At 40.7% G+C, this 14,293-nt stretch overlaps 5 protein-coding genes across 5 annotated transcripts; 3 read left to right on the forward strand and 2 right to left on the reverse strand.

The window, feature by feature from the left end:
- The first annotated feature begins 705 nt into the window (after positions 1-705).
- On the forward strand, positions 706-2,469 carry LOC132265187 (tRNA:m(4)X modification enzyme TRM13 homolog). Its single transcript, XM_059765760.1, has one exon. It carries the CDS (start codon positions 1,031-1,033, stop codon positions 2,360-2,362), a length of 1,332 nt encoding a protein of 443 aa, XP_059621743.1. The 5' UTR covers positions 706-1,030; the 3' UTR covers positions 2,363-2,469.
- Positions 2,401-3,466, reverse strand: LOC132264893 (gastrula zinc finger protein XlCGF17.1-like). Its single transcript, XM_059765227.1, has 2 exons — positions 3,135-3,466; positions 2,401-3,070 (listed from the first exon to the last, which is right to left on the reverse strand). Exons 1-2 carry the CDS (start codon positions 3,464-3,466, stop codon positions 2,401-2,403), a joined length of 1,002 nt encoding a protein of 333 aa, XP_059621210.1.
- On the reverse strand, positions 3,432-6,372 carry LOC132264894 (zinc finger protein ZFP2-like). The gene is made up of 6 exons (XM_059765228.1): positions 6,351-6,372; positions 5,552-6,238; positions 5,265-5,479; positions 4,764-5,203; positions 3,606-4,693; positions 3,432-3,544 (listed from the first exon to the last, which is right to left on the reverse strand). Exons 1-5 carry the CDS (start codon positions 6,370-6,372, stop codon positions 4,033-4,035), a joined length of 2,025 nt encoding a protein of 674 aa, XP_059621211.1. The 3' UTR covers positions 3,432-3,544; positions 3,606-4,032.
- A 476-nt stretch (positions 6,373-6,848) lies between these two features.
- On the forward strand, positions 6,849-8,347 carry LOC132265189 (COP9 signalosome complex subunit 6). The gene is made up of 6 exons (XM_059765763.1): positions 6,849-6,953; positions 7,019-7,298; positions 7,358-7,492; positions 7,554-7,705; positions 7,763-8,122; positions 8,188-8,347. Exons 2-6 carry the CDS (start codon positions 7,085-7,087, stop codon positions 8,326-8,328), a joined length of 1,002 nt encoding a protein of 333 aa, XP_059621746.1. The 5' UTR covers positions 6,849-6,953; positions 7,019-7,084; the 3' UTR covers positions 8,329-8,347.
- Positions 8,348-8,617: 270 nt separating this feature from the next.
- On the forward strand, positions 8,618-10,303 carry LOC132265192 (uncharacterized). The gene is made up of 2 exons (XM_059765767.1): positions 8,618-8,803; positions 9,453-10,303. Exons 1-2 carry the CDS (start codon positions 8,629-8,631, stop codon positions 9,596-9,598), a joined length of 321 nt encoding a protein of 106 aa, XP_059621750.1. The 5' UTR covers positions 8,618-8,628; the 3' UTR covers positions 9,599-10,303.
- Positions 10,304-14,293: the final 3,990 nt, after the last annotated feature.

Genomic DNA, 14,293 nt, shown 5'->3' on the forward strand with positions numbered 1-14,293 from the left:
TTTGTTGAGATGGGGAGACACCCCGAAGGATAAATATTTTCTCCATGTTGGCTGAAAACTTTGTCACTCTCGTGCTCGAGTTTCCTTTCGCCCGACGGCGTCCATTGAATTGTAGCCAAAGCAAGTCAATGATATTAAGTTGAGATACGCTTTCTGACCCTGTAAAAGAATAATATCATTCCGTAATGATTATGCTTAGAAGTTGCGTCTAAGCACAAATTTCAAGAACAATTTCGTTACTTAACATCACGCGTTCAACCTCAATAATTCTTCTTCTTGTATAAGTGAACAATAATCTTTCTAATCTCTTTGCCAGTAAAATCTGGTCAAATCGAGATACAAAAGTAATCTCTAAACATCTGTAACATGTGTAATATTCACACTTCCCCAAGGAATGAGTTGCAAACTTCCCCAATTTGCTATATCTGTGAATCTTCGGGAACGTGAAATTGCTCTAAAAATACTTAATTTCAGTCTCTGTGTGCAATTGGTATGTAAATTGCACTACAATAGCTGATATGTGACGACTTGGTTTCATTCCTCCTACCTCAGTCGCATCGCCACACAAGAGTTGTGTTTGATAAGAGATTTCTATTGTCAGGCACATATCAGATGTTGTTGGGATTGCTTTTAGAATAAATATTGAGGCAATATCGCTTCAAAAACAACATTTTTACAGTAAATTGTTTCTCCACCGTCCCACTGTTTGCACCGTAAAGATGAGTACAATCGCGTAGTTGAGATTGCTAGTGATAAAGTAGCTGTGCAATTTGTGATAACATTTTTTTATGACAATATGGCGTGCGGTTAGCGGTTAGATTTGAAATTATCCGAATCCGGCTCCCGAGACGCACTTTGCCATCCGAGACACAAATAGGCTTTTGATGACATGCGTGTGGCGAAAAATTTCACGTGTACAAATTGTCAGTGCCTTTTATTGATTTTCCGCAATTCTTGTGCATTTTCTAGTGCATTCTGCAGACGGCCATAAAATCAATAGCAATAGTGAACCATCGTGGCAGACACCAAGATGTCTGAACCCGAGGAGAAGCGCAGAAAATTGCGTGAAGAGTGCAATGAATCACGGTGTCAGTTTTTCGTTATTCGCAAGAAGAGATTTTGTAAAATGACTGTTGATAAGGGTGGAAAATTCTGCAGCCAGCATCAGCCCATCACGCAGCCCAATGAAAAGGAGATGGGAAATTCTGGGGCAGAGCGAGTGCCATGTCCCTTCGATTCCAAACACACTGTGTACGCCTTCAAGCTGACGAAGCACCTCAAGATCTGCAATGCTCGTCCCATGAAGAACGAGAACTATATCAAGATCGGGCTGCACTTGGGCTCAGAGGACGAGGAAGGAGGTGATGATGTGGGGAGGAATGTGAAGCTCAGTGAACTCACTTCGACATATTTGAAAAATCTCACGAAGAAAATCAACGGGTTGTATTCAAAGTACATCAACGACAGCATCAAGTGTGTTTTCCGAGAGCACAAGTTGCTGGAGGAAGAGCTGGCGAAGCCAGAATACGGTCCAACCGCCCTCAAGCATCTCAGGCAGACAGCGTCTCTCCTGGGATGTCTGCAGGAGTACAATCTCCTCCTGCCACAGACTTGCTTCGTGGAGTTTGGCGCCGGCAAGGGTCAAGTCTCCTTCTGGATAGCGCAGGCCATCAAGCATTTCAAGCAGTGCTCCGTGGTGCTCGTGGACAAGGCCTCGCATCGTCACAAGAAGGACAACAAGGTGGAGGATCGGGACACGGTGACACGCATCCGGGCAGACATTGCCAATCTGGATCTCTCGTGGATGCCGCACAAGAGCGAGAGCGTCGTCGGCGTGAGCAAGCATCTCTGCGGAGCTGCCACGGACATGACGCTGCGCTGCATTGTGGCGGGAAACCAGCCGCCAAAGGAGCCCAACAGGAAAGCGTGCCGCACAAAGGGCATCCTCATTGCGCTCTGCTGCCATCACAGATGCGAGTGGAAGTCGTTTGTGGGCAAGCAATTCTTCACGCAGCACGAAATCACGCGCAAAGATTTCATCGTGATGACCAAGATGGTGAGTTGGGCGGTTTGTGGCACCGGCATGAGTCGGGAGCGTCGTAAGCAACTCGAGGAGGCTGAAGACTCTGATGATTCAGTGGAGGAATCTTCTGACGAAGAAGAAGACACGGTGAAGATGTCCCGCAAGGAGAAGCAGGAACTGGGCATCCGATGCAAAAGGATACTGGACTACGCCAGGCTAGTGTACTTAAGACAGAACCACTACGATGCCTCGCTCATTTACTACGTCAGCCGCGATGTCACGCTGGAGAATGTGTGCATTGTGGCGACCCATGAAAGCAATAAAGTTACTCCCATTTAGATTGTCTCTTTTTTATGAGGACTTAAGGAAATATCATGTTATTTTCTCAATCGCTTTTTGGTCGACTTTGAGTTTTCGTGTGTCTTGAGATGCAGCGTAAGGACATCTTGTCTCAGATACTTCTTTGCACAAATTGGACACGAGAACGTCTCAGTCTCTGGGTGAGTCTTCATGTGACATCGCATGGAGTTCCTCTGGCCGAAGGTACGATTACAGACCTTGCATTTGAAGGGCTTCTCTCCAGTGTGCGTCCGATAATGATCATTGAGACCAGCCTTGGATATGAATCTCTTGGAACAAACATCGCACTGATGCCGTTTCTCTCCTGTGTGACTCATCACATGAACATTCAGGTTGGGCTTCGCCGTGAATGCCTTGCCGCAGAATTTACAAACATGTGGTTTCTGCCCTAAGTGAATTCGCTTGTGCATCCGCAAAGTGCCAGGCCTGTTGTATCTCTTGGAACAAAGGTTGCATTCATAGGGCTTTTCACCTGTGTGTAGCATTCGGTGGAACCTCAAGCTGGATGCAGATATGAAATTCCCTCCACAAAACTCGCAGATGTACTTCTTTGCGTTCAGATGAAAGAAGTCCATGTGATTATTCAAAGCGCTACTATGTTCAAACTTCCTACTACACTTGTCACAACGAAAAGGCTTGAAATGCGAAAAAAGATGAGTCTTAAGAGAACTCTTGTTTCTAAAGGTTCTGAAAGAAAATTGGTCATTTTCATGAGAAAATGCATGAATGGAAAATGGCCAAAGAAACATACTTCTCGCATCTCTCGCAAATGTACGACGTGCTATTTTTCACCCTCATCACAATTCTTGGTAACTTCGGTATCATATCAGTAAACTTCGTAGCTTTGGGTGGGCTGGGAGGCGGAGAACTCGGCAAACTCAACTCATCAAAAGGATCATGACTAAAGTCTTCAGCGAGCGGAGATGGCGAAGAAGCTACTTCCTCAGTCACACTGGATGGAATTATTATTTGAATGGAACTGACTTCTTTGCTCTTGACTTTGCTGCTTTGTTCCTCCAAATCTGCGGTCTTCGGCGCCGATAGAGACTTCAAAAACCATTCTTCGGATCTCTTGCATTCCATTATGAACTTGTACGTGATGTTCACATGCCACACACAAATAGGGCATACTGATGTTGGAAGAGCGTCGTTTAGAGAGATCTGTGGAAAAGTAAATAAGAAAATCAGAAGAATTTTCCTCCAGGAAAACAAACAGACTAACCTCAATTTGAGTGATTATTTGGAGCTTCTTTAGCATAGGAACACCCGTACATCTGTCTTCATCGATAAGTGAAATAGAATTACTATCATATTTTCTGCATAATCTGCAAATTACACTTCGAGACTGCATTTTATTCGCTAAATAAAGAGGAAAGAACGCTGAAAACTCGAGTTCCAATACACAAAACAACCAACAACAAACTGTCTTGCATGCCAGTTTTTTCACCATCCAGTGTTATAAATCCGGTATAACTGCATGATTGCCTCCAAAATTAACTCTGTTAATCTGAGAAAGATTCGTGCTTTTCTTGTTAATCTCAAAACATTTCACTCACGTGTGTTTTTCCTTGCACATTACACACTCGGACATGCGACTTCCACTGTAACAGATCACGTGAAACGCCAGAGAGTTGCGATATGTGAAGAATTTATCCCTGATTTGCCGACTCAGAGTCTTCGTGTGTCTTGAGATGCAGTGTAAGGACATCTTGTCTCAGATACTTCTTCGCACAAATTGGACACGGGAACGTCTTCGTCTCCGGGTGAGTCTTTATGTGACATCGTAAGGAGTTCCTCTGGGCAAAGGTACAATCGCAGAACGTGCATTTGTAGGGCTTCTCTCCAGTGTGCGTCCGACGATGATCATCCAGACCAGCCTTGGATATGAATCTCTTGGAACAAACATCGCACTCATATCTCTTCTCTCCTGTGTGAGTCATGTGATGCAGTTTCTGGTTTGACGACGACGCGAATGCCTTGCCGCAGAACTTGCAAACGAATGGTTTCTGCCCTGTGTGAACTCGTTCATGCAGTCGCAAGTTTGTAGGCTTGTTGAATCTTCGCGGACAAGTGCTGCATTGATAGGGCTTTTCACCTGTGTGTAGCATTCGGTGGTGCCTCAAGTTGGATGAAGACATGAAATTCCGTCCACAAACTTCGCAGATGTACTTCTTCACGCCCAGATGAATGAGGTCCATGTGCTCTTTAAAGGAGTTTTTCGATGAGAACTTTTTTTCACACTTGTCGCAATGGAAAGGCTTGACGTGCGAAAAAATATGAGTTTGAAGAGAACTCTTGTCTTTGAAGGTTCTGAAAAAAGCATAATTTCCATGAGGAAATGTATGAATGGAAAATAGAGAAAATGGTCACAGAAACATACCTCTCGCATCTCTCGCAAGTGTACATTCCGTTTCGGAACAAAAACCTGCTCATTCCTATCCTCGTCCTCGTCAAAACTTTTGGTTTCTCCGGTATCTCCTCAAAGACTTCCGGAGCTTTGGGTGGGCTGGGAGGCGGAGGACTTGGCAAACTGGACAAACTAGACTCATCAAAAGCATCACGACTGATGTCTTCAACGGGCGGAAGTGGTGAAGTAGCTACTTCCTCAGTCACACTGGATGGAATTATCTGATTGGAACTGACTTCTTTGCTCTTGGCTTTGCTGCTTTGTTCCTCCAAATCTGCGGTTTTCGGCTGCGATAGAGACTTCACAAACCATTCTTCGGATCTCTTGCATTCCATTATGAACTTGTACGTGATGTTCACATGCCACACACAAATAGGGCATACTGATGTTGGAAGTGCGTCGTTTCGAGAGATCTGTGGAAAAGTAAATGAGAAAATCAGAAGAATTTTCCTCCAGGAAAACAAACAGACTAACCTCAATTTGAGTGATCATTTGGAGCTTCTTTAGCATAGGAACACCCGAAAATCTGTCCCCATCGATAAGTGAAATAGAATTTTTATCATATTTTCTGCATAATCTGCAAATTACACTTCGAGACTGCATTTTATTGGCCAAATAAAGAGGAAAGAATGCCAGAAGACAACTCGAATTCCTATGCAAAACAACCAAACAACAACAAACTGGCATACACTTTCATGCCAGTTTCACCTACGGAAAAGGATTGAATCCGGTATAACTGCATGATTACCGCCAAGATTAACTCTGTGAATCTGAGGATTCGTGCTTTTTCTTGTGGATTTGCAAAGAACTCGCTCGCGTGTACTTTTTCTTACAGACTAAACACTCGAACATGCGACTTCCAGTGTGGCAGATTATGTGAGACGCCAGAGAGTTGCGATAAGGGAAGGATTTATCGCAGTATCTGCACTGAAAAGGCTTCAATCCAGTGTGACTGCGATGATGATTGAGCAACGAGGCTTTCAGAAGGAATCTCTTCTCACAGATTTCGCACTGGAATTTCTTCTCTCCCGCATGAATGCGTCGATGAGCTGCGGCATTTGAGGCCAGAGAGAAAGTCTTGTTGCAGACATCACAGCGAAACGGCTTCTCTCCTGTGTGACTCCTTTTGTGGCTGATCAAGTCCGTCGATGTGGCAAAGGATTTGGTACACTCAGTGCAGGAAAATGGTTTCTCTCCACTGTGACTTCGCTCGTGAGCCCTCAAATTGCTCTGATTGGCAAATTTGCGCAAACAAGTAACGCATTGAAAGGGTTTCTCACCCGAGTGAGTCCTTTTGTGACACTTCAAGGAAGTGTTTGTGGTGAAACAAACTCCACAAATCTCGCAAATAAACTCCTTCAATCCAGAATGGGTTTTTTGGTGAGCTTTGAGATTACTTTCCATAACGAATCCCTTTTCACAAAAGTCGCACTTGAATGGTTTCAGTCCTGAGTGAAATTTAATATGTGTTTTGAGACTAGACTTGTCCTGGCATGTCCTGAAAGAATAAAATGTTATATGCACACTCTTGTTAACCAGTAAGGAAGAAGCATAACTAACTTTCCGCAAATCTCACAGACATACTGACTGCTTCTGTTCTTCTTTTTCTTAGAGATTCCTTGTTTTTCAAGAGTAACTTCTCGCCTCTTGCTTACATTGTATCCTGGCCAGGATTTCCTGAACCATTCCTCTGATTTCTTACATTCGGAAATAAAAATAAATGCAGCATTCAGTTTCTCAACGCAAGAAGAACAAATAGTTGTCGGAAATCCATCTTCTGATGAGATCTGTGAAGAAAAGGAGTGAAATAATGAATTTTCACAGGGACAATCTCTTTGTTCACCTCAATTTGACTGAGTAATTTGATCATTTCACACAGAGAAGATCCACAAATACTTTCACTGTCCAGCAAAGAAATTGTATTAGCATCGTATTTTCGACATAATCTGCAAATTTCACTCTGATTCTGCATGTTACGGCTGAGATTTTTGCAAATATATCAGGAGTTGATTTTCACAAGGATTCTCTGAAATGTAAACATCTGATAAACACTCAGCGTTGGCAACACTACAACTATCATGCCAGTTTCGCATAACCTCATCTTTTGCTGTGTTTATTGTTCCTGGAAAACGCGTATTACACGAAAAATAACCCACCACTAAGGTAATTTTCCACTCAAAACTATTCCCCATAGATCTGTGAATAATAAGGGATTGAAATATACTTAGGATCTTAGGTAGTGATTTGATTTCGAGCATAGCAACGTTGTTCAGCCGATTGACTTTTCTGTAAGGATGGAGGCGAAGAAGGAAGACACAATGGAAGTTGACGAGGAGAAAATGGTCACAGAGTCGATGGACACTAGCTCAGATAAAAAGCCTGCGACAAATGTGATGGCCAGCTCCGCAACAATCCCGTCAGTGACCATCTCGCTGCACCCTCTGGTTGTGATGAACATCTCTGAGCACTGGACTCGTATCCGGGCTCAAGAAGGAGCCCGGAAGCAGGGTAGGTGCGCCCAAAGAGTGAGATTGCTGTGAAATCAAGTGTTTTGTGCTATTTTGTAGTTATTGGAGCACTCATTGGGAAGCAGAAGGGACGGAATATTGAGGTCTTGAACTCATTTGAGCTGAAGTTTGAATTCAACGCCGATGGGGATATCATAATCAACAGGGAGTACTACATAGCCAAGGAGCAGCAATGTAAGTGATTGCGGGGGCATAAAGCATGGATGGACCTTCAGCACACATTGTTGTTTTTCAGACAAGCAAGTGTTCAGCGATTTGGACTTCTTGGGCTGGTACACAACAGGAGAGACTCCAACGGAGAGCGATGTGAATGTTCACAAGCAAATTTGCCAGATAAACGAGTGCCCGATTATGCTTCAGCTGAATCCCATATCCAAAGGGGTCGATGTAGGTTTAAGCATTCGCTCTTATTTGGCTGAAAGTCTGATGATCTCTTCTTTGCAGAAACTCCCCATTGGCCTGTATGAGTCTATCATAGACATTGTTCAGGGAGAAGCGACTATGCTGTTTGTCCCACTGAAATACACCCTCGCCACAGAGGAAGCGGAGAGAATTGGCGTGGATCATGTGGCCAGGATGTCTGCCAATGACGGAGGAGAGAATTCGGTTGTGGCAGAGCATTTGATGGCTCAATATGGAGCCATTAAGATGCTGCACCAGCGAGTGAAGCTTGTTCTGGCGTACATCAAGGAAGTGGAGAGTGGAAAAATTAAACCCAACCACGAGATTCTGAGGGAAGTGTACTCCTTAAGTCATCGCCTACCAATCCTGCAGACTCCGCAATTTCGCCAGGAGTTTTACATGGTGAGACATTCTCTCGAAGCGGGAAGTCAATGAGAACTGAGCGTTGTGTTGTGTTTTTCTTGCAGCAATCCAATGATGTGTGCCTGATCACATATTTGGGAACTCTGACGAAGGGATGCAACGACATGAATCAGCTGGTGAATAAGTTCAACGTCCTGTATGATCGCCAGACCATGGGAAGACGCATGAGGAGTCTTTTCTTCTAGGATTGCTACGCCCAAGAAGGGTTGAATACATTTGAGATACTTTCGCACAGCATCCAGTGTTTCTGTTATCGATTACTCCCAGTTTCCTGCGCAAGCTCCAATGTCAGTCAGAATCTTCCACCCTCAAATTTGATACGTATATTTTTCCCCGTCAGAAAATTTCCAACATTCCCCTTGTTTTTGAGGCTTCTTCAGCTCGACAGTTGACTCAAGTGATCGCTCATCGGCAACAAACACCATCAAGGACACCCATTGAGAACTGATCAGCGCACAGAGTGAGAAGAATTTGTTGTGAGCAAGATGTCAAGTGGACTGGTGTGCCTCCAGATTCTCCTCCTGTGCCTCTTTGTGCAGAAAATTCACACCGACGACAAAAATATCACGAGACTGTTGAACAATCAACTCATTGTGAGCAGACAAATAATGTGTGTCCTAGAAAAGAGTCCCTGCGATCAACTTGGGCGACAACTGAAAGGTAATATTTCGCATCTCATATTGGCCAACGCACCCCGCCCTGATGTGTTTTCCCCCGTGCGATTGCAAAATTGCACCGTGCGACTTCATTAGCAAAAGAAGTGAGCAAACAGATTCTCGAGAGAATGAATGCCTCGTGATTAATCGGACAACAATCATCAATTTAATGTGCAAACGTACAATTCGCTGTTTTCCACCCAACATTGCGCACTTCGCAAACAGACAATGGGATAGTGTTGACTTCTTGCTGGCCAGGGTGAAGGAGATCTCATACGATATTGCTAATTACAGCGGTGCTGAATGCAGATTGTCCACGTGAATCTTGTTTGATTCACCACCAAGATATTCCTTGCGTGGCAAAGACATACAATTAAGATGCAATGGAGGAAACATTGGAAAAGAAATCAAGCTAAATTTAAACTTTCCAGCTTTTATGGGCAAGAAAAGACCTCATGGAATTTCGAAATTCCTCACTAAGAAATTCATCAAGCAAGAAAGATAATTACATCCGCTGAATCTAGTTTCACCTGTCCAATTCTACCATCTAATTTAGAGCGCTCTTTACCGGATTAATTAACTAAAATGACTAAAAATAGCAGACGCGAGCATTGACTGAGGCTTTCCTCTCTCTCTCTCTCTTAACTTTGCAGCCGCCCTGCCAGAAGTGATCCTGAGAAACTGTCGAAATTGCTCGCCGCAACAGGCGCAGAATGCCCAGAAGCTGACGAACTTCCTGCAAACCAGATACCCTGACGTGTGGTCGATGCTCATCAGAAAATACCGCGGAGGCGTCTAATGGAACGAAGAAAGAAGCCACAGAAGCGCAGCACAATGAATCAATCATGACTTATCATTAGTGGAAATTAATTTTCAGTAGCAATTAAGCACTTCTCGTGATTTCCACCAAATTATAGTGAGAATTCCTACAATTAGTAGAATTGATTTGTCTTCCCCAGAAATGGTAGATTGTCAGCATATCTAAATTGTCTTGTCTAGCATTGGAGTTTATATAGGCAAAAATTGCTGAAGCATTTTTTAACTGAATTATCACACAACGAAAAGAAAATGATCATTAGCATGATTTTCAATCACAAATAGCACTTCATTCTTTCCAATTCCACTGAAACTCTCTGCGATGGGCAATGAAACGAGTTCATTGTCATTTTTTCATGAGGTTGGCAAGTGAATTTATAAATAGCAGAGGTAGAAAAGAATAAGAGAGAAGTTTTTGTAATAATTCTTACACGCCGAGTTATCAATTCATCATGAAGGCAGAAATTCATTATTCCTGTTGACCTCTTTTTACCTTTTCTCGTTTCAATTTAGTGTAATGCTGAAATGTGAAGAATTATGTATTCCAGAAGGAAATTGTAGTGTCGTTAAATAAGTTGTATTATTGCATTATAGTGTAATTAATATGAGTGTGTAATTTTCATGGAAGACAACATAAAAGTATAATCATGTCATAAGTATAATTGAAAAAAAAAGAAATAATAAATGTGTCGAATGTATGTGAAACGTTGCTTGTTTTTCTTCTAATCCAGATGCTTATGATCTTCATTTCTATTTGGAGGCAAATAATGGAAAATGAAGATCATTGAGTGAGTTTCCACGAGGAAAAATCTTGAGAAATTTCTCGGAAATGAATAATAAAACCTTTTTAAAAAGTCTGGAATCACCGTGAAATTTTCCTGCGCGTGTGAGTGTTGAAAACTATATTTATAAAATGATAATCTGTAATCATGTATGACTCAAGTTGTTTTCCTTTTCGTCTCGCTCACAGTAAAATGAGAATTTGCTCATAAAACGTAGAAAAAATGTTGAGAGAGGACGGAAAATTCTCCATCCCCATTTTAGACAGAAATACGTATTGACTTTTCCTATTAGGAATTTGCAATGTTAATATTGAGGAGGAATGAGAAAAAATCCAATGCACATAATAATAAATTGAACGCATTTATTGCACACGACAATCTTGTATTGTAATATTTTGATAAAAAATATTCATTTTTCTCCAGTCACTTGATATGTTTTACGAAGAATTTGACGTCAAATGGCAAAGTCTAGTCTGAGGTGATTTTTTTGCCACCTTATTTATCCACATCACAGTGAAAGATCCCTCGAGAATGCCAGTATTTAAATTCTTCTCACGTCAATAAAATCACTCTACGTGTGTATATTCTATCGGCAGCAAAAGTACCTATCGCGCGATCCATCGCGATTGTGCAAACAGATGAGCCACACACTTTGTCTGCGATGCTCGAGAGGAAAAACTCAAATTTTGCAAACTAATGGAAAAATATTCTGCCGCAAATCAGAGATGCACTTCATTAACCTCGCACTCGCGCTCGGACATGACAGGAAGAAATCTCTCCAAGGCTTCAGGATGATTTAATTACCGCCTCGAAGCCCCAATTTAATCCCAGTCTTCGCCTCGTTCGACGCTATCGCGCGCGATCGCTGCAAAAATATCATTACACTTAACTTCTTTGCCACGGACATTCAAGGTAGATGAGGCAATTGCTAGCTGAAAGTAAACCAAGTAAACTAAAAGTTTGCACTGGACAGAAGTAATTGAGATTCGTGACGTAAGTTGATTCAGAAGCTGAAAAAAATAGAAATGTGTTAAATCTAATCAGAAGTAGTTTGAGATTATCTATGATTTGTGCATATATTGAATGCAAATAATTCAAGCAATACTTTACTTTTATCGTGCACATTTTATTGATATTCAATTTTCCATCCTCTCGTGTGATTTTTTATTTAATATAAATTTATGTGAATATGCGATTGAATAGTTAGTATTCAATGTCCTGCAAAGTTCCAGTACTTATAAAAGGCAAACGCTGGAGTCTCACATTCAGTCAGTGAAAGCTCTGAAATCATCACTGAGATTGTTTTTCGTTAACAAAAATTCTGCGTAAGTCATCGCTGAATGATTTCCTTATCTTTCAACTTCTGCTGTCCATTATTCTCTGGGTTTCCCAAAAGTTGCATAATTCAATTTCAGTCAATATTACATAGTAAATAAATATGTTGGTGCAATTGGGATTTCCAGTGGTAATTCATCAATTGTGTCTGTGGTGAATGGCAAAGTTTTAAGCATAATCATCTTGGCAATTATATTGGGAAGTGAAGAAATGCGGATAAGGATGATTTCAAATACACCACAAAATACGAGTATGCAAACGTAAAGGAAATCTTCAAGTCAGAGAGACTCTTCAACAATTACTACTAATGTCTTATTAACCAAGATAGCGCAGAACTTCATCGTCAAGGCACTGAGAAGGTTCTGAAGTTTCTCATCAAAAACCAAGCCCGAAATGTGGAAAGCGTTTCAGGTGAAATACGATCCGAATAACGTCTACGTTAACAGACATAGAGAACTGGCTAAACATGAGTGTCTAGAGATTTAAGCAGGCTCTCCAAGAAGTCATCATCATAAATATATCAACGACTTGGCTCGGCACACAGAATGATTTTACATGTAGTTTTAGAATCTAATTTATAAATTTAAGAAATTTAAGATTCAACTCTGCGCTGTCTCTGCTTCAATAAAACACCCACTCTAAAATCTCGAGGCTAAAGAATGGGAAAGAGATTTAGGTTAATTTGTGGCTTTTTCTGTAGAATTTGCAGGAAAATATTATGCACTTTAAAGAGCCAATCAGTTTTTGTAGAAAAAACATTCATGAATTATTGCGTGAAAATGACTATAAAGATTTTATAATTAATGCTATTCTAACAAAGGTGATTTTGAGGTTGAATTAGCTTCAGCAAGTAAAAGTCAATTTGGCCTTAAAAGATGAAAAACACTTACTCAATTCTCATAATTTCTATAAAACACTTATGAAGGGACTTAAAAAAGATTTTCATTGGAAATTCACAATTTTTCGGTAAGTTTCATCATCTGAAAATAGCTGTATTTATTAATATTCGTCAATGTGTAGTGAATTTCCGTGTATTTCTCGTATTTCTACAATAAACTATAGAATTTTGAATCCATCCATATTCATTTCGCATTGCGTAATAAAAGAGTTCATTGTCACTCTTCAAGAGGTTTATCAAGATGAATTCTTAAGCAGACAGTTCACTGAAAAACTCATACACAACTTCTATATTGAACTGAAAAAAATTTACTTTTCATTTCGTAAAAGTTTATCTGAAAATTTAATGTATTTAGGTCAATTTAGGCTTGTAATTTCGACACCATCGAAAACATGAGATGAATCTTGACTATATGAACACATTTATGCTTTATCAGTGATTCATCGTTCTATAGAAAAAAAAAACATTTCTCTCTTATTTGCACATAACACAGCAAAATATTGTTGATATTCTCAGAAGAATTACGAAGTCTATCATAAAAAGCTTTACATTCACCGTGAAATTTCAAAAGCTTGTAAGAAGACAAATTAAGCACGATAGAGAATTTATAATAACAAAATGATTCATTAAACTTTTTTCTCATAAAATATAGAATTCAATTTACTCATGAAAAATATGTTTGCGAAAATAAAATATTAATAAGAAACAATTAAGAGTTTTAATTAATTAAATGCTGAATAGCAAAGACTCAATGATAGCATAGTTAATTGATTTGTCTCGTTTCTGTTGAATGGAAAATTTACCTATAATCAATCTTGACAAACTGAAACTTGGACTGAAGCTTGGACTGAAGTATCATAACACAATGTTTATTGATTAATAATGGTGATATATTGTACCATTTTTTGTGGTATTTCCAGTAACTTGACGTCAAATGGCAAAGTCTAGTCTGGAGTGATTTTTTTGTCACCTTATTTATCCACATCACAGTGAAAGATCCCTCGAGAATGCCAGTATTTAAATTCTTCTCACGTCAATAAAATCACTCTACGTGTGTATATTCTATCGGCAGCAAAAGTACCTATCGCGCGATCCATCGCGATTGTGCAAACAGATGAGCCACACACTTTGTCTGCGATGCTCGAGAGGAAAAACTCAAATTTTGCAAACTAATGGAAAAATATTCTGCCGCAAATCAGAGATGCACTTCATTAACCTCGCACTCGCGCACGGACATGACAGGAAGAAATCTCTCCAAGGCTTCAGGATGATTTAATTACCGCCTCGAAGCCCCAATTTAATCCCAGTCTTCGCCTCGTTCGACGCTATCGCGCGCGATCGCTGCAAAAATATCATTACACTTGACTTCTTTGCCACGGACATTCAAGGTAGATGAGGCAATTGCTAGCTGAAAGCAAACAATAAGCTTAAAAGTGCTTACAAAGTTGAGATTCAGAAGTGTGTTGGCTTGAAATAAAACACTTTGAGACACTTTTACATCGTCTTCTCCTAGACTGGCAATATCTGTGATTTGTTGTCCAAGAACTCCTTGTTCCATTTAATTCCAGGGGCAGGTTCTAGACAGTGCTATGCAGTAATTAAGACATTACTATGACAAACTTGTGTCATCGGTAATTTATTTCTTGGCCAAGCTAAACAAGTT

The sequence above is a fragment of the Phlebotomus argentipes genome, unplaced genomic scaffold, assembly GCF_947086385.1.
Source record: "Phlebotomus argentipes unplaced genomic scaffold, Phlebotomus argentipes genome assembly contig_2, whole genome shotgun sequence".
Classification (NCBI taxonomy): Eukaryota; Metazoa; Arthropoda; class Insecta; order Diptera; family Psychodidae; genus Phlebotomus; species Phlebotomus argentipes.